This window comes from Euphorbia lathyris, chromosome 8 (genome assembly GCF_963576675.1).
Source record: "Euphorbia lathyris chromosome 8, ddEupLath1.1, whole genome shotgun sequence".
In the NCBI taxonomy this organism is placed as follows: Eukaryota; Viridiplantae; Streptophyta; class Magnoliopsida; order Malpighiales; family Euphorbiaceae; genus Euphorbia; species Euphorbia lathyris.
Window position 1 is genome coordinate 69,827,423 of NC_088917.1, and position 25,575 is coordinate 69,852,997.

Below are 25,575 nucleotides of genomic sequence, written 5' to 3' on the forward strand. Positions count from 1 at the left end.
TTTACATATTAACATATCGTTCAATTCAGTGTCGGTATCGATTATTTTAATAAGTTCAGTTTTTCAAATTGGTTTTTTGAACCGATGCATAATTTCAAAATAAGAAATTTTTATGGAATGAATGCTTAGACTTTACTAATTTGAATGCAGAAATTAACCATTTGATGACCAAATCCAGCATATAAAATCAAGAGTTTTCAGCTAATTTATTTTTAATTAATTATACATCATTATCAGATATATAACTAAAAAGTTGCAATTTCAAACAATTTATATACAACTCTACAAACTATAAAAACAGTTAGGATGAGTGATTTCTAACAATACAAAACATCTCCCAAAAATTTACATAATAAATTGATTACAAAAGCTGGTTTTATTCTTGGTGTACACACTATGCTCTATACAGATGGATAATTTACCTAAATCTCCAACATTCAAAGCTTTTTTTTTTCTTTAAAAGGAAAATTGAAAAACAAAAAAATCCCTCCAAATTAGATTAAGCATATTTAAATATCATCCCAAAATCCTAGCCACCAAACAAGATTAGATGCACCAAATTCCAACAAGTTTTCATTATCATGTTAGTATAAACTCCACTAAATCCCCAGTAACCAGACGAGATTCTTGTCGAACCTCCACAACCCGAAAAGCATTAGGAGGAGAATTATCATTCTTGACTTACATATATATGGGGTGTGTTAGATATAAATATAAATTGAGCCTTTAACTATTAGCTTAAACTCTTATTTCAATTGGTTCCATGACAGAACTCGCTTCTGTACTGTAAAATGAACCTTCAGAGATTCCATAAACATTACCATCCTTTTCTTCATCCCACTTAAGAACCTCCCTTATGTACTTGAATGCCTCATCGACGGAGGCACGTTCCCGTGCTCTGGCCTGCCACACAAACAACTTCTCGCCGGTAATTGAAGAGTATAAATCCTTGAACTTTTTTGCAACATAGTAGTAAGCTTGGTGAGCCAGGGTTTCATTGTTGTGGTCAGCTTTTAAAGGGCTAAAATCTCTAAACCACTCACAAGTGGATAGATGAACTCGGTTGATCTTGTCTTCGAATGCGTCGTATTTATTCAGCAAAAGCACAAAAGGAGTGTCCCTAAAACACGGGTGCCTGACTAAGCTCTCAAACAGGTCCCTGCAAGCCAGCATTTTATTAGTAAGAAAACCTGGCCCAGAGGCCCATACCTGATCATAGTCGCTCAGTGCAACGCAGAAGATTATTGCTCTCACATCTTCAAACAATTGCAACCATTTGCAACCCTCATGCAATCCTTTGGAACTTATCCGGATTAGTTGGTATCTGGGCATATAATAAAGTTCCATTATGAAAGAGCTGAACTGCAAGTAAAAATCGAATGAAAAGAACAAAGATCTTTACTTGGTAAAGGAAGGTTGACGGTCGAAGTCTTCATTGTATATTTCAGACATGGGGCTTCTGTCATCAAAACAGAAATCCATGAAAGTGAGCCCATTGCTCTGGGTGACCCCTTCAGCATATAATATGTCCCTTTCCGAAGGTTCATACTCATTGCTTGATATTTCAACAGCCTGCGTTAAAGGAAAAACAATAAACATCAGCATATGCACGCTTGACTATTGAATGGATAATTCTACAATTTAACCCAAAGAAAAAATAAAATGCCACTTCAACAAGTTTCTGCCATTAATCTGTAATGTAAGAGGGTTTGCATTTCGAGCTAATTTATATACTTAAGAAAAAGGATAAAAATAGAATACCAAAAATGAAAATAACTGTTCTAAATAATTCAAAACTAATCGAAATAAGGGTGGTTTTCTATTAGCCCCCTAACTTTAGGTCAAAATTACTATTCCATCCTTGCATCAAAAGAATGAATTAGTTAATTCTAATTGTTTGATTTCATCAACTTAATAGACCTCCTTACATCCATCAAAAGGATCTCTCATAACTATCGTATGAGTTTCACATGTGGTTTCCCTGCTCCCTCATGACTTCTGTCCATGCCTTCTGTACAACATTATAGCATAAAGGTTATCTCAGTGCCAAAGATGACCACAAAAATACCAACTTGTCTACGAGGCATCTCTGAGTTTGTCCTAGACGTCACAAGGATTAAAGGAAAAAAATCATTTTCTGAGACATCCATGGTCATTAAGTCTTCATGCCACTCTTTTCTAACAATGAGAAGAACTCGTCAGAAGAAATCTACCCTTTTCTTGTTTTACTAGAGTTTCTCTTCAAAGAAATTGTCCTTTCAAAAAGCTAGAAGAGGAATTAAATTGAGAAAATAAATCTTCATGCTATGGTATCATCTGCTTTTGGAACTAGGGTTTCTATGGATGGCATCCACCATATGGAAAAAAGGAATTAAGATCTCGTTCCATGAAAAGGTGTTATAATACTGCAACAAAGGTTTAGGTCTTTTAGCTAAAGTTTAAGGATTTATTCTATTTAATGTTTTCAAATTATTTAGGAAGTTACATTATTTAAAGAGTTCAAGTGGAAGTTATATTGTTTAGGAAGGAGTCTTATTATTTAAGTTATGAGCTCTTCTAAACAAAAATTCCTTGTGTAACTGGAATCCTATTCAATAAAATTAATAATGAATTCTCAGTCAAACAAAGAATTGAGGGAGTTTGGGTGATCTCTTATAAATCACCCTTGAGTTGAGCTTCAAAGAACAGAAAAACAAGGGAAATCAAGGATGTTGTTGCAAGAAAAAAAAAAAAAACCTTTGGCTTGGAGAGTTAAACTTTACAGGAAAGCGAAAAATATAATATCTAACACACAATCAGTAGATACAGACTTCGAAATTCCGTAAGTATGACAAATGTGACTGCAAATAAAATTTATATTCAAGGAAGGTAGCTCTTAGAAAAACAAGAACCAAATAGGTAGGGTAATAATAATTGCTTTGTTTTAAACAATGATAAAAGTAAAGAGCCTTGAGGCATACCTGATCTAGAAAATACTTGGCAACATCAGGAAGATTCAATTCCTCCCTTCTCTTGTACGTTTCCTGAATAGCGTCATCCTTCCAGACCTCATCAACTATAGGAGCATACTCTCTTGTTGCAGGAGGGAAAAAGTTATCCAAGTCTCCAGAAACCATGATATCAAGTAACCAGTCAGAAAAATGCTTCAACTTCTGGTTTATGGAGTAGATACACCGCTGACTTGCTTCAACTCCTGTTTGCCCAAGAATTAATCAATCCAACCACTTAACAGCTTCCTCTCTCTCTCTCTCTCTCCCTCTCTCCCTCTCATATATGCCTATAGACTCACAGACACGTGTGCTAATCTATTTACATTTTTAAGATGAAATGCCCTTTTCAAAGGAGAAAGTCCAATTATAGCACATATGGAAAAACAAACTCTGAAATAAAAAATAGTACAGAACTAATTAGAGAATTTTCTTTCAATTATTATGGCAGAGTAATATATTTACAAATGAAACTTAGCAACTCCAGCTTTACTGATTGATTCCAAAGAAATCTAGAGCAGACATCAACTGAATATCAGATAATATACAACAACAACAACAACAAAGCCTTAGTCCCGAAATGATTCGGGGTCGGCTAACATGAACCATCATATAAAACCGTGAAAATCAAGTCGTGTCAGCGACACAGATTCGCTCCCTCCACTCCGTCCTATCCACTACCATATTTTCCTCAATTCCCAATAAACTCATATCACTCTCGATCACCCTCCTCCAAGTTTGCTTAGGTCTTCCCCTACCCCTCACCACTACATCCCTTTGCCACTCTTCGGTTCTCCTAACCGGCGCATCAAGCGCTCTACGTCTCACATGGCCAAACCACCTTAGTCGGTTTTCTCTCATTTTATTCTCAATAGATGTGACCCCTACTTTTGTCCTAATTATTTCATTACGCACCCGGTCCTTTCTCGTGTGACCACACATCCATCTCAACGTAATATATTTCAAGTAAAATTTCACAATTAGAATGAAGCGGAGTTAGCATGAACGACGTCATATATACTTGGGAAGAGATCTCAAACAAAAGATGATCATCAAGCAGCTGCTGTTCTCAAAATTTACTGAGTCAGTTTGCCGCTTTCATATGGTCTTGCCAAACCTACTATTTAGTGAAAAAGTCTCTTGTTTGATGCCAAATTTCATTTGGTATAATAAAAATGAAGAAAAAATAAATTCTATAAGAAGTTGATTCTTCTTTACAAAATGATTCCGGTTGTGAAGATTCTTCCCCACTCTAGATGAGTTTTTTGTTACTCTTGTTCTTTCTTGTGAGTTCAGAAATAAGGGACATGAAGCTGAATGCATGGAGGAGTCTCACTATAAAACTAGATATATATATATATATATATATATATATATATATATATATATATATATGTGGAATGAAACTCCATCAGTTCTTTTGCGGTTGTCACAGGGATACATGCCTCAACCATGAACTAGTATGACTTTTTTTGTTTCTCCTCTCTCCACCATGACTAGCTACTTCCTGTACTCTTTTTCCAATTGTAGTTTCTCCTTTCTTTTCTTCTTTTTAATTTCTATTCTAGGGCCTATTGATCTTCTTTCTCATTTCTTTCCTTTTCTAAAACAGCAGCAGCTAGCTATGCTGCCGTTGAATTATTGTCAGATTAGGTGGATTTGTGCAGCTTGTTTTCTTTTTTAAACAGAAAATAGATATTCTTGAGTAGATCTATATGAGTTGTATGCTTGGCATGCATCAAATTTTACACCTAGTTAAGATGATCAAGTATCATGTTTCTTCCCCTTTATAATTTTCTAACTTCAAATAGTATATACTCTTAGCATAAATTGTATGATGATAATCAGAACAGAGGCCGGTTGTAGCATTACCTGAAGTAAGTCTATGTCTAATCAAGCTAGGATAAAAGTATGTGTAAAGTGTATCTACTCATATCAAATAATACAAATGATTTTGTTGTGCGGAATTAATGAAAGATAAAATAATAAACAATCGAAAAACACAGATTTACGTGGTTCACCAACGTTGTGTTGGCTAGTCCACGGGCAGAAGGAGAATAGTATTATTAGGAGGCGAAAATCAGATTACCTGATTAGGTGCATATAATGGGGTATTTATAATACCCAATCTAACCTAATCCCACTAGGAACCCATGATCCCAATCCCACTAGGAACCCATGATCCCAATCCCACTAGGAATCCGAAACCCAATACTACTCCGAATAGGAAACAGGATATACTGATTCAAGGCATTACGACAAATCTCCACCTTGACTTGAATTCTCCTGAAAACATAACAGATGCACCCATGACAATGCCAGATGAACAGACTTCTCCCTCTGCCTCAGAATCGCCCCCACAGGGCAACTAATAATCTCTGACGTTTAGCAAGTCCAAACAGTGTTGAAACTTGCTGTGTGGAACAGGCTTGGTAAACATGTCAGCTGGATTGTCAGCAGTGCCTACCTTCTTCACCTTGACCCTCTTCTCACTTCTCAGAAAATGATACCTGACATCTATATGCTTGGTCCTCTCGTGATGAACCTGATCCTTGGCTAAACAGGTTGCACTCAAGTTGTCACAATACACTGTAGCCTGATCATGATGTAGACCAAGATCACTGACCAGTCCTTTAAGCCAAATCCCCTCCTTAGCAGCTTCAGTCAGTACCATATACTCTGCTTCCGTAGGCTGCAAAGTAGCTTTCCAACTGACAACTGAACCGCCAAGAGTGAAAACATAACCAGTCATAGATCTTCTACTGTCAACATCTCCAGCATAATCAGAGTCTGAAAAACCTGTCACCAAACACTCTGTATCACCTCCATAAATGAGACCAACGTCAGATGTACCTTTTAGGTACCGAAAGATCCTCTTCACAGCTTGCCAATGCTCCTTGCCAGGTTCACCCATAAACCTGCTCACGACACTAACAGACTGTGCAAGATCAGGTCTAGTGCAGACCATTGCATACATCAAGCTTCCTACTGCACTAGCATAGGGAACTCGAGACATGTACTCCTTCTCTTCAGCAGACATAGGTGCAAAAGCAATAGACAGATGTGCACTTGCAGCACTAGGAGTATCTATGGGCTTTGCGGTAGACATGCCAAATCTTGACAAAATCTTCTGAATATAGCCCTTATGTGACAGAAAAAGTTTCCTTTTGCTTCTATCCCTGTAAATCTCTATTCCCAGAATTTTCCGAGCTGCACCCAAATCCTTCATCTCGAACTCTGCGCTGAGAAGACCCTTCAACTTCTGAATGTCGTGCTTCTTTCTTTGCAGCTATCAACATGTCATCTACATATAACACCAGATAGATAAATGACTCATCTTCTAGTTTATTGTAATAGACACAACAATAATATGGGCTCCTGGTGTAGCCCAGCTGCATCATGTAGCTGTCAAACCTTTTATACCACTGCCTAGGAGACTGCTTAAGTCCATACAAGGACTTCTTCAACTTGTAAACATAATTCTCCTTCCCAGGAATCTGGAAACCATCTGGTTGGGTCATGTAGATATCTTCCTCCAAATCTCCATGCAGAAAGGCTGTCTTTACATCAAGTTGCTCAAGCTCCAAATCCTGATGTGTAACTATAGCTAGCAACACTCTAATAGAGGTGTGTCTGACTACTGGTGAGAATATCTCATTATAATCCACTCCCTCTCTTTGATTGAAACCTCTAGCAACAACTCTAGCCTTATACTTGATTCCCTCTGCAGGTGATATCCCTTCCTTCATCTTGAGAACCCACTTGCAAGTAATAATCTTTCTCCCTGGAGGCGGTATGACTAAATCCCATGTTAGATTCTTATGAAGGGATTCCATCTCATCTCCCATAGCAGCAAGCCATTTCTCAGAATCGGTGCCTGAAACAGCTTCTTGGTAAGTTGATGGTTCATGAGTGTCCACCTCTTCAGCAACCTATAGTGCATAGCCTACCATGTCCTCATACCTCTTAGGTGGCCTAACTCCAACCCTCCTTGGTCGATCTTGAGCTAAGCTACGATGTGTAGCTTCAGATGGTTGAGAAGCTGATGGTGTAGACTCTGGTAGCTCTATTTCTGCATCTAACTCTTGTTCCTTCAAGTCACTCTCACTCTGTATGACCTGAAACTCCACCTGTTTATCAATGCTATCAGTTTCTGTTGCAGCTGTAGGCTTCACAATGGGTCTAAGCACAGATTTTTCGTCAAAGACTACATTTCTGCTCAAAATGACCCTTTTCTCTGATGGAGACCAGATCCTGAAGCCTTTAACTCCATCTCCATAGCCTACGAACACTCCCTTCTTGGCTCTTGCTTACCCTCATTAACATGATAGTAAACTGTGCACCCAAAAGCTTTCAAATTTGAGTAATCAGCAACCTTTCCTGACCACATTTCTGTAGGCGTCTTGAGCTGTATGCTGGTGTGTGGTCCGCGGTTAATCAGATAACATGCTGTGTTCGCCGCTTCAGCTCAGAATCTTCTATCTAACCAGCGTTAGAGAGCATGCACCTCACCCTCTCCAGTAATGTCTGGTTCATTCGTTCAGCTACACCATTCTGTTGCGGTGTATTCATGACTGTGTGATGCCGAGCAATCTCTTCATCCTTACAGAACTGATCAAACTGACGAGCAGAATTCCAGACCATTATCAGTTCGCAGCCTCTTTATCTTCTTTCCTGTTTGGTTTTCCACCAATGCTTTCCACTGCTTGAAATTCTTGAAAGCTTCACTTTTATGCTTCATGATGATGACCCAAGTCATCCTTGAATAATCATCAATCAGAGACATAAAATATCTGTGACCTCCCAAAGACTCAACTCGAGATGGACCCCAACAGTCAGAGTGGATGTAATCAAGTGTGTCTTTTGTTATGTGAATAGCTTTGGGAAACTTGCTGCGATGTAGTTTCCCAAAGACACAGTGTTCAAAAAGCTCCAGACTTTTGACCTTATGACCATCAAGAAGATCATCATTTGATAGAATTTGCATCCCTCTTTCGCCCATATGACCAAGTCTCATATGCCATATCTTTGTCATATCCTCCTGGTCAATCTCAGACGATGCAGCATTAGCTGAACTTGTAACAGTGGAACCTTGCAGGAAATACAAAGTACCATGCTTCACACCTTTCAGAATCACATCAGAACCTTTACAGACATGTAGAACTCCATCTTTTCCTGACCAGCTGAGACCCCTGCTGTCTAACAGACTCAGAGATATCAGATTCTTCGTCATCAGCGGAACATGTCTGACTTCGTTCAACGTGCAAAACTTACCATCATGTGTCCTTAACTTGATCGAGCCTATTCCAACTGCTTTGCAGACATGACTATTAGCCATTGAAATGCTACCTCCATCTACCAGCTTATAAGTTGAAAACCACTCTCTCCTTAGACAAATATGATAAGATGCTCCTGAATCAAGAACCCACACATCAGAGTGATGAGTGTGTGTCCATCAGCAACAAGAGCAATATCGTTTTCATAGCTGCTGTCGCCATTTGCTACAGCAGCAGAACCTGGTTGATTTTCTGATTTCTTATTCTTTGGACAACCAGTTTTCCAATGTCCTTTCTCCTTACAGTAATTACAGGTGTCGTCTGGCTTGGGACCCTTTGAGAACGGCTTCTTAGACTTCTTCTTTCCACCGTTTCCCTTTCCCTTACTGCCGCTGGCAAACAGTCCAGAGGCCTGATTATCTGCACCTGTATTGCTCGCCTTATGGCGCAACTCCCTGCTATGAAGAGATGACCGAACTTCTTCCAGAGTCACAGAATCTTTACCAACAATAAATGATTGAACAAAATTCTCATATGAAAGCGGTAAAGACACCTACAGGATCAAAGCAGCATCTTCATCTTCAATTTTCACATCAATATTACATAATTCTAGTAATAATGTGTTCAATTGATCTAAATGATCCCTGAGTTGCGTACCTTCCTGCATTCGCAGGCCAAACAGACGTCGTTTCAGAAGAAGTTTGTTCGTTAGAGATTTCGTCATGTATAAGCTCTCTAACTTCATCCACAGACCGACAGCAGTCTCTTCGTCTGAGACCTCAGTGATGACGTCATCTGCGAGGCACAACATAATTGTTGGATATGCCTTTTCTTCCAGAATCGTCATCTCAGCAGTGACTTCTCCCGTTGCCTTCTTCAACAGCGTCCACAGACCTTGTTGTTTTAACAAAGCCCGCATCTTGATCTGCCATAGACTGAAACTATTTCTCCCAGTAAACTTTTCGATTTTCACGTTCATCGCAGACATCTTTCTCTCCAGAAAACAAAACCCGATCGGAAACCGAAAGCTCTGATACCAGTTTGTCGTGCGGAATTAATGAAAGATAAAATAATAAACAATCGAAAAACACAGATTTACGTGGTTCACCAACGTTGTGTTGGCTAGTCCACGGGAAGAAGGAGAATAGTATTATTAGAAGGCGAAAATCAGATTACCTGATTAGGTTTACATAATAGGGTATTTATAATACCCAATCTAACCTAATCCCACTAGGAACCCATGATCCCCATCCCACTAGGAACCCATGATCCCAATCCAACTAGGAATCCGAAACCCAATACTACTCCAAATAGGAAACAAGATATACTGATTCAAGGCATTACGACAGATTTGATATGTAACTTTCGTGAGAAAGTTCTAAAGAGAGGAACTTAAAGCAACATATTGATCGAGGGAGCTAGAACAACAAAACTGTGTAGCCTATGTATCTGAAGGAATTCAAGAATTCACTAAAAAGAAGTATTAAAAGCCTCAGCTATTACGCAGCACAATCATGTTCCTTGTTTTGACGATGTAGATGCTTATGGAATTGATGAATAAAAAAAAAAAAAAAAGGGCGGCCCGGTCGCATTACGCGTCCCCGCTGAGCGAGGGTCCGGGGAGGGGTCCCACCACAAGGGTGTATTGGGGGCAAGCCTTCCCTTGCCAATTTAATTGACAAGAGGCCGCTCCTAAGACTCGAACCCGTGACCTCAGGTCACACGGCAACAACGTTTTACCGTTGCGCCAAGGCTCGCCCTCGAATTGATGAATAAATAAAATAAAATAAAAGAAGAAGATTAAGGGACATGTATTTTATATAGTTGTTTCGGTATCTTCAATTTTATTTTGGTTATTATAAATTGTACCACTGAGAGGAAAATTACTGTATTCTCCATTCTCTATTTCTCTTTCTTATTCAAAAATTATTTTCCAAAACCAAAAGAAAAAAGCTGAAATAAACTAGTAGTTCTCACACCTGAAACAGATGCTTCATCATTCATGGAAGCAGTTTCATTTTCCATCAAAGTTTCCTCTTCAAAGCTCTCCCGTCCTTCAAGTAATATACTTAGGTATTTGCACAAATTACTTTGAATCATAATCTTCATGTTCTGCAAGTCTTCTGAAGTGAATCTATTCCCATACAGAAATTTTGCCTGATCCATTGAAAGAAATATATCAATAAATATGATAGAAACAATTCCAAACAGAGAGAAATAACAAAAGAGGGTATGAAATAAAGAAAATACTGAGATGAGCTTTATTAAATCGATTAAGGAAGGAGGAAGAACAACCAGGAAGGAGAACCTTCCCTCTCTCAATGAGAGCCCTGCAGAAGCAGAATACAAATACAACATTGCCTACCTTCTCATATCAAACTAACCTCTATATAACAGCTCACTCTTCCCTAGGAATAACTAACCTTTTCCCTATGTACCCCTGGGAGTAACTAACTTGCCAGCTAACTAATTGGGCCCCTTGGCCATCTGTTTGTTTCTGCGGACATATACCCTTAGCTCCTTAGGCCCATTTGTGTTGTCTTGAAGGTTTGCATCATTGTTAGAATTATCTCTATCATTACCTCTTCCCCTTAAAAAGGAGTCTTGTCCTCAAGACTTAGGTGAGGGAATTTGCTGAATAAAATAAACTAGTCCTCCCAAGTAGCGTCATCATCACCTTAGATGGCCACTGAACCAAAGAAACAGAATCTCCCTATTGTTGAATAATGCGGGAAGCTAGTACCTTATCCGGAACTAGAGTAAAGGAAGAATCCAATTCGAACTAAGGGGGTAGAGTAGAAGAGCGTGAAAGTTTACCAATCGCCTTTTCAGAAAAGAAACATGGAAGACGTTGTGGATTTTGGAGGAGGCGAGTAACGGCAGACGGTAAGCGACAGTCCCAATCCGCGCCTCAATCAAATAAGGCCCATATTGTTGTCGATGGGGTTTGAGTTTCAAGAGCCTCGTCACGATCAAGCAAATCCCTAGCCACTGCCTCCACTTGAATTTCCTTTGGAACATACTGAAGCACACAAGGAGGTTTTCTACCATAAACTGTTTCAAAAGGAGAAGTACCTGTGGATACATGAAAAGAAGTGTTGAAGCAAAACTCAGCCCATGGAAGCCACTAATACCAGAAACGGGGATGATGTGATGGAAAGCAACAAAGATAAGATTCAAGGCAGCCATTGACCACTTCGGTTTGCCCATCCGTTTCAGGATGATATGAGGAACTATACTTCAATTGTGTGCCTTGTAATTTAAATATCTCCTGCCAAAATTTGCTCATAAAGATCGGATCCCTGTCATTGATAATCGATTTTGGGAAACCATGAAGGCGAACGAATTCTCGCACAAACAATTCAGCAATCAAACAAGCCGTATAAGAGTGTTTCAAGGCAATGAAATGACTTAATTTGGACAAGCGATCAACTATCACCATGACTGAATCATAACCCTTGGATTTTGGGAGACCGACAATGAAATCCATGGATATATATTCCCCACAGCTTGTGGAATGGAGAGGGGTTGCAACAGTCCCCCAGGAGAAAGAGTAGAGGACTTGTACTATTGGCAGGTTGAGCATTGTTTCACGTAGTCCTTGATGCATTGGACCATCCCACGCCAATAGAAATGAGATACTATTTGGCGGTAAGTGTGGTAGTAACCTGAGTGCCTACCAGAAACTAATCATGAAACTCCGATAGAATGGCAGGAATCCATTTGGAAGAAGAAGATATAACTAAAATTCCCTTACGATACAACACTCCTTTTTCACCTTATATCGAGGTCGAGAAAAAGGATCAAGATGTAAAGCATCCAGTATTGTCATGACATGGGCATACCGCTTCACCTCCTTGATCAACTGCTTACCATCAGACCAATTGGGAGGAGAAATCATTGCATGCAACGAAGGAACTTTCGGCTGCCCCGTTCTGTTTCCCTAGCTTATAATGAACCTTGAAGGTATGGCCCATAAGTTTAGCGAGCCAATTCTGTTGATCCATTGTAGTAATTTGTTGTTGCAGGAGGTGTCTGAGACTTTTCTGATCGAAGAAAAACAAAAAACTTCCTTCCCAATAGATAAGGCCGCTAATGTTGCATTGCAAGGGCTAAGGCCATTAATTCCTTTTCATAGGCACATTTTGCTAAATTAGCAACAAATATAGCTTTGCTGTAACAAGCAATTGGTCGCCCTTCCAGCATCAAAACAGCCCCTAGTCCTCATCCGAAGTCATCACACTCAATACAAAAAGATTTAGAGAAATCAGTTAAGGCTAGTATTGTACTTAACTGGGATTTTAGAGTAGAAAAAGCCTTATGAGGCTTAGGATTCCATGAAAAATTGTTCTTCTGTCAATGGCTTAGCAATTCAACCGTACCCCTCGATGAACTTGCGGTACTAACTGGTAAGTCCCAAAAACCCTTTAACCCCCTTAACATTCTGTGGCTGAGGCCAATTTTGCACTACTTCAACTTTGGATGTGTCAACTCGAACGCCAAATTTTGTAAAGCATGCCCCAAGTAGTCAATTGAAGTTCGACCGGAACAACATTTTTTTCGATTCACCTTGAACTTATTGTCTGCCAAGATTTGCGAAACCATAGATAAATGTGAATATGATCAGACCAAGTTTTTGCTGTGGACCAAGATGTCATCGAAAAATATGGTTCATCATGCTTTGAAATATGGATGGAGCATTAGTGAGCCCGAAGGGCATGACTAAGAATTAGTAGTGGCCCTCATGAGTACGAAAGGCTGTTTTAGACTCGTCTCCTTCGCGCATCCAAATTTGATGGAAACCAAATGTCAAATCCAGTTTAAAAAAATATTTTGCGCCATTTAATTCGTGCAACAGCTCGTCTACCAAGGTCCACGGGGATGGGAAACTTATCCGCAACTGTGACTTTATTTAGGGCCCTAAAATCAATAAAAAAAGACGCCAGGAGTCGTCCTTTTTCACCAAAAGGACTGGACTAGAGTAAATACTCTGATTATGCCTCTGAATCTCTTCTTTTTGTATGTGCGGATATCGGTATGCCCTCGCACTAACTGTGTCATGTCCCGAAAGGAGATTAATTGAACGATCGTGTGATCTTCGTAGAGGCAGCCATGTTAGAGGCTCAAAGACAACAGAGAATTGTTGAAGCAATTGGTCTAGCTCAATCACTTGAGATTGGGACAACAGTCTCTGCATCGAGTTTAGATTCAAGAGCTATTGTATCCCCCACACATTAGCTTCAAGGTGTCACCTTCCAACCAGTGGTGAAGAGTTGATAGTTCATTCTGAGCCCCCCTAATTCCATATAACTCAACTTGCTGCCCAGCAAACTGAAATTTCATCCACTGTTTTTCCCAATTGTGAATCACCTCCCCAACTGTACTCAACAAGCCATACCAAGAACCATATCCAACAGGCCCAAATGGAGCACCACTCCAACTTAAACTGTCATTCCCCAAACTGAATATCAATAGGAGAACAATACTCCTGGACAGAGATTTTATACCCATCTCCGAATTTAATTTTAATCGGCGAAATAGAGTTCACCTCAAGGCCGTAAGAACGAACCAATTTACTAGAGATAAAATTGTGGTCGGCACCCGAATCAACCAACAAGACGATCCGAATCCCACGTAAGGCCCCCTACAATTTCAGTGTCTGGGGTGGTGGTGTAATGTCGCTGCTCATAGGCGAAAGCTCAATGGAATTACATTCCCCTTCTTGCAGTGGTTCGTTTTGAATGGTTCCGCTACTGGGATCGACTCGAACTTCCTCGGCTTCTAGATGGAAATCATTTTCCTCCACCATTAAACATAACTCTCCCACGTTGCACCAATGTTGTGGATTGTAAGGCAACACACATTTAAAACAAAGTCTATTTCTCTTACACTCCTCAAATTCCTTCAAGGAAAGATGTCTAATTCCTATGTTTCGATTAGGGTTTGCTAGATTAGATTGGGGGATGTTTGGTGCAAGTAAAGCACAAATTGGAGGAGCGTTAATTGGTTGGATTCGATGCCCATATCACTGTCTTTGCGGGCAGGTTTACCCGAATCTTTAGGATGTGGAGTCTGCCTCCAAGTATAAGAGGTCATGTGAGCAGCACCCATGTGATTCCCTATCTCCTTCATTCCAGATTTCACACCTAGAGGTGTAAATGTTCTTTCAGCGTTTCTAGCAAGTTCCATGCTACCTCACAAGTTTGTGGTTTAAAAAAACCTACCCAACCCCTGATTTTCTCACTCAATCCACCAACAAAAAAACCCACAAACAGTTCCAAGTCCTCAATATAAGAGTCCACCATACCTGTTCGGAACATCACCCACAGCTCCTCGTAAGGATTCTGGCACCGGTTACCGGAAAATCGATGGACGAGCTTAACTTTGAATTGTTCCCAGGAAATTGTTGGGTCGACTCAGAGGATACGCGCGAACCAAGTGACAACGGCACCTTACACATACGGGCTAAGGCAACCTTCATACGGGCTTGTGTTTGGTGAACCTCAAAATACATCTCGGCCTTGGTGATCCATTCTCGAGTCAGGACCCGTGAATTCCGGCAGCTTCACCTTGCGCAAGACTATCATTCCTCTCCATTGAAATGATTAAGTCGAATAAAACCATCTAACTTGGGATGTTAGGAATCACTGTGCTCGGTATTTTGCAGCGACGAAATCTGGTGAATGGTTGGTTCTTCATGAGATTGTTTATTTGGTCGATTTTTGTTGTTTGCTTCCAGTCGATCTACCTTAACAACCACTTTCGCAAGTTAGAGAGATTGTTGAATAGACCCACGACATTTTTCAACCCTCCCACTTCTTCGTCTTGCTCTGTAACTCGAGTTTGCAGATCTATCTATGACTGCAATCTCGTTTGAAGCTGCGGATCGTTCCCCATTGTCAGCAACAGAGAATGAGAGAAATTATTCCCACCGACGGCGCCAAATGATAGACGGCGCCAAATGATAGAAACAATTCTAAACAGAGAGAAATAACAAAAGAGAACGAAATACTGAGATGGGCTTTATTAAATCGATTAAGGAACGAGGAAGAACAACCAGGAAGGAGAACCTTCCCTCTCTCAATGAGAGCCCTGCATAAGCAGAATACAAATGCAAAAATGCCTACCTTCTTATATCAAACTAACCTCTATATAACAACTCACTCTTCCCTATGAATAACTAACCTTTTCCCTATGTACCCTGGGAATAACTAACTTGCCAGCTAGCTAATTGGGTACCTTGGCTATCTGTTTATTTCTGCGGACATATACCCTTAGCTCCCTAGGCCCATTTGTGTTGTCTTGAAGGATTGCATCATTGCTAGCATTATCTCTATCAAAATGACTCTGCCATGCTAAAAGATTGAAGGTATCAGCAAACTGTCTCCAACTAATATAACCCATCTGTTTGTTTCTGCGGACATATACCCTTAGCTCCCTAGGCCCATTTGTGTTGTCTTGAAGGATTGCATCATTGTTAGCATTATCTCTATCAAAATGACTCTGCCATGCTAAAAGATTGAAGGTATCAGCGAACTGTCTCCAAACTAATATAACAATTAAAAGTATAAACATTTGTTAACGAATACTTGACAGTATCAATTGATTGTCCTATACACAGCAGCTATCACATACGGAGATAAATTACTATGAAAAATTTAATTTTACCAACAGCCAACCTATGTGGCTCTCATTAATAACTTGGTAAATTACACATGACCCAAAGTTTGCAACAAGGTAACAGGATCCAAAAGCAAAAAACGAAATATGCACATTGCAAAGAACACCAAAAGATCATCTTACGTATTCCAAAACACTAGCAGGCAAACAAAATAATAAATTGCTCTAAAATTTACTACGTTAGTGGAAGAAAATCAAGTTCAAAACTATGAAACATGAGCCCACCTGCTTGAAGATCGTACTGGTTCCAGATCCTTCCAACCCTAATAACAGAAGTTTCTGGACCCTTCCTCCCTCAAAGGTAGTTGGATCTTCATTTGGGCCTAAAGGATTAGTAGATGGTACAGGCAGCGAATATAACCAACCAATGAAACGAGTAGACACCTGCCTACCAAAAATTAAATGTCAACTGAATTAAATTCAAACAAATTGGTTTAATCTAAGATTTCAATACAGTTAAATGCAAATATTATTCACAGATTACAAGAAACCTTTCCCCATATGTTCCCTTTTATATTCCGTTGGCCTTCCTCTGCATAAGAGCCATCATCATACACCCAAAAATGTGTATCCCGGGGGCACTGCACCTTGGCCAGCTGAAATGAATGCCAATGAGAACAAATATAAAGTTGAGTGTTCCTAAACCCATCAGCCCAACCAGATTATCACGATCAAATGATGCAACCACCACATTAAAAACAAAGTTATCCAACCCTTTTTGCAAGTAGAACAACAAAGACCAAAATGAATGAAATTTACAAAGCCTTAAATTTTAGCCAACATGTCAATCGCTTTATGCATTAAAAATAGAAAAATTAAGTGCCAAACTGTGCCCTTAGAGGCTGCGAAATAATTTAAAAGACGTACAGGCCTTCGTTCGAGTTCATATTATGTCTTCTTAATTGTATCTTACTTTTCTTAATTCATACTGTCCTCATTCTCAAGGAGGAAATAAGCTCTAATAAACTACTCTTGATCCCAATCTAGTTACAGTCAGCATGGTACTAGAAGAGAAAATGACAAATATTGAAAAAAAAAAAAGCAAGCTTCAAGCACATCTAGTTTAAAATTTCAATGCATTTGTAGAAATGTCAGCAATTGCATCTCTCCCCCTCTCTCTTCAAGGTGATCTATGACTCAATATGATGAAATGATAAGCTTTCAAATTAAAGCTTTTGCTCTATGAGATTAACAATTAAAGCAAAACCACCTCACAGAATTAAGAACCTGCTCAAAAATTGTATGAAAGAAAAATGCATCTGAAATTTATTACTGAATATCTTCTGCCTAAGCAACTGTATAAGAGGCGTGATCTAGTTCCTGGCATAGTTCTAAGCAATTCAGTGGTTACTTCAAAGGCTCAATTCAGTTATTCGGTGTTTCAGCATTCAACTCCTAATGACCAGAAGATACACAATTGTAATAATGTTGATGGTGCTGGTGATAATTATAATTATGATAACAATCATCATCAAAGCTGTTGATGGTGCCAATATCGCCTAATCACAATCCTTCTTGACTTTGGAGTTGACTACCAGGCAATAGTTTGATTTTCCTTGTTCTAAGTATATGGATCGACTACCAATATTACTCATATACTCCTCCAAAAGGTCAGTGCATAACACTTCCAATTTTCAAAATGCCAAAATAAAAGAGCCTTAGCGATTATTTGACAAAGAAAACCTACAAAGGCTATAACAAATTACAAAAATTCATTCTTCACTAGAAAACAATAGACAAATGAGTTGTATAATCCTTAGAATAGGGGAACACCTTTGGATTAAACTCCAGATGAAACAATATAAGTACTTCGAGCTATATTCAGTGTGGACTAAGATGGAGCATAGTATAAAGGAAGCAGCGAAGAAAGTTCTAGGGGAATCCAAAGGTAGCATGCCACCGGGTAAGGACACATCTTGGTGGAGGAGCGAAGAAGTACGACAAGCAATAAAGAGTAAGTGAGAATACTATAAATATTGGGGAAATGCAGGAGTTATGAGAACTACGAAAAGTATAAAGAGGCTAAAAGGGAAGCAAAGAACGTCATACGAGATGCCAGAGCAAAGGTGAATCGGGATCTGTATACAAGATTGGATACGAATGAAGGGGAAAGAGACATATATAGAATTGTCCATATGAGAGATAGGAAAACGCGAGTTCTCGGAAAAGTTAAATGTGTGAAGGATGTGGACCAAAGAGTCATGGTTGGAGATAAGGATATCAAGGAATGATGGAGGTCATATTTTGATGACTTGTTTAATGGAGATCGCGGACAAGATGTTGGAGATATAAGTATCCCTCACGATATGATAAATCGTGACTGCATGCGGAGAATTAAAAAAGGTGAAGTCAAAATGGCATTAAAAAAGATGAGATTGAAGAAAGCAGGAGGACCTGATGGAATGGTTGACGACTTTCTTCAACAAGATTTGGAGAAGCAATAAGATGCTATCGGAATGGAGGAAAAGTACCCTAATCCCTTTGTATAAGAACAAAGGTGATGTCCAAGATTGTGACAACTATCGAGGAATCAAACTAATGAGTCACACTATGAAACTTTGGGAGCGAGTGATCGAACAAAGGCTAAGGAAGAGGGTGAAGATCTCGGAAAACCAATTTGGGTTTATGCCGGACTATGGAGGTCATTCATCTAATGAGACAATTAATGGAGCACTATCAAAATAAGAAGAAAGATTTGCTTATGGTTTTCATGGGCTTGGAGAAGGCATATGATAGGGTACCAAGGGACTTTGGTGGGCCTTAATAAGGAAAGACATTTCGCGGAAATATATTGACATCATAAAGGACATGTATGAGGGAGCGTGCACGAGTGTACGTACCAGTGTTGGGAAGACTGAAGAGCTCCCTAATACGATTGGAGTGCATCAAGGTTCCACACTTGGCCTTTTTCTTTTTGCTGTCGTTATGGATGAATTAACGAGTTCACTTCAAGACGGTATATCATGGTGCATGTTGTTTGCAGATGATATTATGTTGGTTGATGAGAAGAAAGAAGGCATGAAGAGGAAGTTGGAATTCTAGAGACATACTTTGGAATCTAGAGGCTTTAAGTTGAGCCAAAGTAAGACGAAATATTTGGAGTGTAAGTTTACCTGCGACAGAAGTAGGGAGGTAGGGACGATCACCATGGATGGGACGGTTGTCCAGGGCTCGGATTGCTTCCGTTATTTAGGGTATATTATTCAAACGGATGGAGATGTTGCTCATAGGATTAAATCTGGTTGGTCGAACTAGAAGAGTGCTATGGGTTTCCTTTGCGATCCCGACATGCCTAATAGATTGAAGGGAAAATTTTACCGCACGGTAATTATATGGTACGGAATGTTGGGCAGTGAAACACTGTCACATTCATAACATGTCGGTGGCGGAGATGCGTACGTTGCGATGGATGTGTGGTCATATGAGAAAGGATCGGGTGAGTAATGAAATAATTAGGACAAAAGTAGGGGTTACATCTATTGAGAATAAAATGAGGGAAAACCGACTAAGGTGGTTTGGCCATGTAAGACGAAGAGCGCTTGATGCGCTGGTTAGAAGGATTGAAAAGTGGAAAAGGGATGCAATGGTGAGGGATATGGGAAGGTCTAAGAAAACTTGGAAGAGGGTGATTGAGAGTGATATGAGTTTATTGGGGATTGAGGAAAATATGGTAGTGGATAGGACGGAGTGGAGAGAGAATTTATGTCGCTTACACGACTTGACTTCACGGTTTCGTATGATAGTTCACCCTGAATCATTTCGAGATTAAGGCTTTGTTGTTGTTGTTGTTGTTGTTATAGTCCTTTTCCAATTTTCATTTCTTTCACCCATATACTGGTGTGCCACATATTATCTCCTCAATCAATTAATACTGGAGTTCCCCGATTTGACCCTATTATTTAATTTAGGCTTAATACCTTCCCAGCCTCCTCAAGTTGTTCCAATACTGCAACTGACCCCGAACTTAGACTTGTGACAACTAACCCCCTTAACTTGTTTAATTGGAATAAATAACTCCTCGAATAGGATAATATTTGTGATTTCGGGAGTTTTTTTTTTTTTTGCCCTTTAGTTAATGTATCACTAGATTAGTTAGATATAACAACCGATATTTTGGAAATCTTTTATTTCTAATGCAATATTATGTTGAATGTTTTTTTGGGTTCAGGAGTTATTTGTTCCAAATAAGCGACTTGAGGAGTTATTTGTTCCAAATAAGCAAGTTGAGGGGGTTAGTTGTCACAAGTCTAAGTTCGGGGGGTCAGTTGTAGAAGGGACTCACAGACCTCTGTCCAAAAGCAGAAGGTCCTCAAAACAAACAAACTACCAGCTACTTTAACCACAGTACATGCCCCTTATTTAATAGTCTCACTACAAACACTCTCGTACTGACCTAACCAATACTAACTGATATCGGAATATCTTCTAATTATGGACAATGAGCTTCTGATCACATGAGAATGAAGAAAACCGTCAGACAGGGGCCGGAGACTAGCAAACCCTTTCTGATGCCTAAATTAGTATGTAAAATATGTAATCTAGGAAGGATTTAGTAAAGTAATTGTTAAGAGAACTGTGTACCTGCCTTCTATATTTCCGTGTTATTTATAGATGTTAGAGTTTGTACCTTTGTACACGTGTCAACTTCTTATTGGTCCGGAACCTATCTTTCCGCAATATAGCTAGTTGAGCGTGATGTCTGGAATCCGAAACTTCCTCCTTCTGCTTAATTCCAAAAAGACCCTTTGTAGCTTTTTAGGCAGGCCCAATATATAAAGTTATGAAATAGTGGACCTGGGCTTGTATGTCTAGGCCCATTCTCATATTTCATACCATATCAGGAGCCCCCCAAGGCCTTTGATAACGTCTTTTAAGACTTTTTCGGATACTGGAATGTCATCATTATTACTTCTAATAATGATGTCATCAGCTAAGTCCCTTCACCTGACGTGCCGTTTTTCTTTTCGGATCATTTATTATTCATTTTGTTAATGAATACTTTTTAAACCAAAAGAAAGACGCTTCATAAATCATAGGCGAATTCTGCTTCCTTCCTCTCTTACCACTTTTCTAGCAAGAAACCTGTAAGTTCCTCATACCTTTTACCTCTTCATCTTCATCTTCAATTCTTTCTTCCTTATGGCTCCTAAAGCCACGACTAAGAAAATTCGCCAAGCCAAAGTTCAAAATCCCCCTTTGGAGGATGAAAAGGTTGTTAAGAAACCTAAGAAGGTAAACCCTATGATCCCGAACCAAACATCTTCACTAAATGAGGATGACTTGATAGAACTTAAAGAACAGTATGATTGGTTGGAGACAATGACAGTCTCCCTTCTCCAACCGAACGAAAGGGCTCATAATACCCCTTTCGAGCTCAAATTAGGCGTCTTTACCCAATATTTGGAATGGGAAATGAGCTTTCCCCTCCAAGGCAGCATTGTTTCGGTTCTTCAAGAATTCAACATCTGCCCCTGTTAAATTACCCCCAATGCCTAGCTAGAACTATTGAGTTTCAACGAAGTGTGCACAGACCTTCATATTGACTTTACGGGCCCCTTGTTTCGGCACTATTGGCGTCCGACAAAGAAGGATGATGAAGACATGATTTACTGGACCAAATGTACCGGACGAAAGCCCTTCATAAAAGAAAAAATCCAAAGCCATAAGGATTTTACACCGAAGTGGTTTTGGATTGAACCAAATGGTGTCAACCCAAATAATCCTTATGCCCTAGGTGGCTTTCCCTTTCCCACCAAATGGAACGCCGACCCAAAATCTTCTGATACCTGAAGCCGAAACGAGCTTTGGCCCCGATTGAAGAGGTTGCACGAACCAGAATTGATGCTTACCATCATAAATGGGAATATAAAGACATGCTTGAAGTTCTCCAAACCTTAGGCCGAATCTGCTTCTATTCCCGAAAGCATGGCATTATATATCCAGGAACTGACTTATTTGCCGAATCCGAAGGTGATTTCTTCGTTTCAATTTTAATTTACTTTTGATTTTCCTTACTTTGCAGGTAATCTGACCATGTCTATTCATGCTGCCATCATAGCTTGCTTGAAAGAGATGAAAAGGGAGCACGAAGCTGCCCTCAAAAATCAAGAACCAAATTCCGCGCATCGCCCCATGGTGATTGACGAAGATGGGACATCCCGAACTCCCGCTACTCAAAAACCGAAACCAACTAACACAACCTTACAAACCTCAACATCTATTACACCTCCAAGTCCAGCTCCACGAGGTGAGTATTCTCAAGAAGCTTTTCTTACTCCTCCCCCCGTAATTGGGGTGCGAATGACCACTCCACCCTCTTTGGGTGCCTTCGGAGCTACTCCAGTCATTCCAGAAACAAAGTCATCCACGAGGTTCAAGCTATTGACTTGAGCTCTTCTTCTAACGTATATGCTTCCTTACCAACTCCGAATGAAGTTGCTGGAGAAACCACTCGTTCGGCCCCTCAAGGGAACGAAGGTGCCTCCACCTCCAAAAAACCAACTGCTGAGGGAAGCAATCTTTCCCTATCAAACACAGATTCTGATATATCGGATACTGAAAGATTGCTTCGATTTGAACAATTTACAGAGAGAGAAATGGAGCAAAGTAAGAGTCTGAAGCAAGTGGTGGTGCCTCTTCCCTCCAACTGTGCTATTACCATAAAACGTCTGAATAGAGGAATTACCATATCTTCCGGAGAGCCAATTGCAAAAGGAAGGTTGAAAAAGAAGAGAGGACAAAGGAGAAGGTAGATGGACGAAGCCAACTTCCTCACGGAGTGAATCCCAGAACCGTCTATCAGGTGATAGACTCTGTTAGCCTAAATGTATCCCCTCAAATTTCCAGTGATTCCAATGCATAGCCATAAAGGCAAACTTATGACGGTAGTGATAGAACATTTTCTAAAAATATTAGCACAGCCGAAAAGTTCTGGACGAGTCTATACATTATGAAAAGTATCTCAAAGTAGTCAACTAACTCAAACTAAAACTGCCTCTTTCCTTTCTTCTCTTCTTTTTCTAACTATTTTGTGTGATTTTGCAAGCCTTCTCTTTTGTGGATCTACGTTAAGGAGGAAGAAGGAAGTTCCTTCTTCCTCCTCTCGCCGGGTTAGATTTACTGTATTGTTTTTTATTGTATTTTTTTAGTTTGTGTGTATATATTTTGTTAGATTTCTTTATTCGTTTGAATTGTATCTACTCTCTATTATTCTGTTTATACCTTTTTCGGATTTAGCAAGAGCGGAAACGATTTACTTTATACGTGGATCAATATATCTGCGTGGTTGCAACAGAAGAAAGGACTCGGATCCAAATATTCGGAAGGGCCTAAATAATGAAGATTTGATTGCAGTTGCTTTTCTGCGGACTATGATTTCAATGAAGTATATGTGTTATTGTTTTTGTGTATGTTTTATAGTACCTTTAATGGATTTTATTGCTCTTTGTAGTCGTTTTCGTCCCATTGTGGATTTTGTAAGGTTTTTTACCTTTTTCGTTTCTTGTTGTACTTGTTCTTTTCGTATCTAATGAAGATAGAGACATTTTCATCAAAAAAAAAAAACATTATTTTCCAATTTCTCCAAATAGTTAAAGGCATGTTTAAATGTAAAAATACGATAAGAAATTCTCTTGTATGCCAAACAAGAGAATGGAGTTAAATTCAATAATACAGTTTACTTTGATCTCCACTACATCAAATGCATGGCCCTAAATACAAACTTAAAAAGGGAGGATTACAGAAATAATTTCTAAAACTATTAGCAAAGCCGAAAAGTTTCGAAAGAGGCTATCATCTATCACTAAAAGCATCTCCATATAGTCAACTACAATGATTTTACAAAATTTCTGAATTGTTAAGATCTCTAGTTTCAGACTTAACTATATGAAGAACGACATTCCTTCATCAATTGAACTTCATGCTCAGTATTCAGAAGGAAGAATATCAACATATATGCTTATTTGGATAACGGATATTCTCCTCTAAGCAGTAATGCTTTCTAGAAATAAACATATCGCAGCAGCCTAATTTTGGTTAGCCAAAAAAGTACAGGCACTAAACTTTTTTATTTTTTTTGGTCTAGACCAAAGGTATCCTTCACAGAACCATGATCGGGCCTTAGTCACAGCTAAGGCTCCTCAGTCTTCTCTGTGAATGTATTTAGGGGCGAATGTATTTAGGGGAATCGAACATGATATCACTTCCCACAAACTCAGTGTGAGCTACAACCAGTAGGTTGTCACTAAACTTAATTGACAGACAAAATTCTTTTTAATTTTGGATGATCATTGACAGGCAAATTTGGCTAAGTGATAAGAATGGAAAAAGCGATTAAAATACCTTCAAGATTCGGAGCTCAATCTTGGTGATTTCTCGGCCATTTATGTGAACATTTGTGTTCCCATTGCTTGCATCCACTCGTAGCTTACCACCAATATTTAGGTCGGGGCTAATTATCCTATCAGGCTTCTCTCCCTCCTGAAATTTACACAAAAAATAAGTATAACAAAGAAGAAAGTCATTTCTGTATCAATTAAACACTTTTTTTCATTTATTTTGTTTTCACCTTTCCCCATAGTCCTGAATCCTTATCATACCAATGCTTTCCAGGCTTCAAATTCTGAGGGGGGATACCACACCCTAAAACATCAGCTAATTCCTCTTGCATGAGTAACCTCCCATTCACGATCAGTTGCCCGGGTCTCAGCTGATTGGCAGCGCAGTCTTTCTCCGCCTTCATAATCTGTTTAATCTCCAAAGGACTGCAAACTTTTGCCAAAATCCTCGAACACTTGCCCAAAGTAGACCTCTTGGATTCATCTATGGAAAACCTAATGCAACTGAGACACTTCCTCCCTTCAGGCATCGATCCCATTGCCTTAAGCAAGCAATTGCTAGAGTACCTCGCATCACAAACCAAACACGCCTCTCTCTCCTTAATCCTACTCTTTTTTCCACATCTACTGCAAACTCTTTTCTCCTTATATCCCCTTGGAACCATCGAAGATACTGGACCTACAGCATCATTAGGAGCACTCGACTGTGCCGATGAATATCCATCATCCTCTGTTTCCGAACCCCTAGGACTGGGACTATTGAATTTCCCTACATTAACATGCTTTCCTTCATTTTCCCCAATCGCCTTTTCATTACTTCAATCAGCGTCAACACTCGTGGATTCTTTAAGAATCAAACTGACACTACCGTTAGGGATGCCAATTGCTACCGTAGCCGCCAGTCGGACCGTAGGTATATTATCAGTAGTACACCCGGCAAAGTGACACACGACCCGATGACATGACACGAACACGACATGCTTTTTTTAGTGTTAGTGTTTAGGGTTTTATTGACACGACACGAAAATTGACACGACACGAAATGACACGTTAATTTTCGTGTCATTTTCGTGTCAACCCGAAAATACGAAACTGACATGGATATTGAAAATTATTATTATATTCTCTCGTGTTTTTTATATCACTTTATTAATACAGATAATAAAATTATAATTATTAATGGCAAATATTGATTTGAATTTCCTAAATTGTTATAAACACATTACATGACCCTCTAACATGATATTATCGAACTTTTCGATAATTATTGTTAACATACTAATCTAAAAATGATAT

General features: G+C 39.4%; 1 protein-coding gene across 1 annotated transcript; it reads right to left on the reverse strand.

The window, feature by feature from the left end:
- Window positions 1-290: 290 nt before the first annotated feature.
- On the reverse strand, window positions 291-25,090 carry LOC136202446 (extra-large guanine nucleotide-binding protein 3-like). Its single transcript, XM_065993069.1, has 9 exons — window positions 24,510-25,090; window positions 24,284-24,421; window positions 16,435-16,539; window positions 16,169-16,327; window positions 15,503-15,766; window positions 10,243-10,420; window positions 2,961-3,193; window positions 1,403-1,572; window positions 291-1,324 (listed from the first exon to the last, which is right to left on the reverse strand). Exons 1-9 carry the CDS (start codon window positions 24,942-24,944, stop codon window positions 739-741), a joined length of 2,268 nt encoding a protein of 755 aa, XP_065849141.1. The 5' UTR covers window positions 24,945-25,090; the 3' UTR covers window positions 291-738.
- Between the last annotated feature and the right edge of the window lie 485 nt (window positions 25,091-25,575).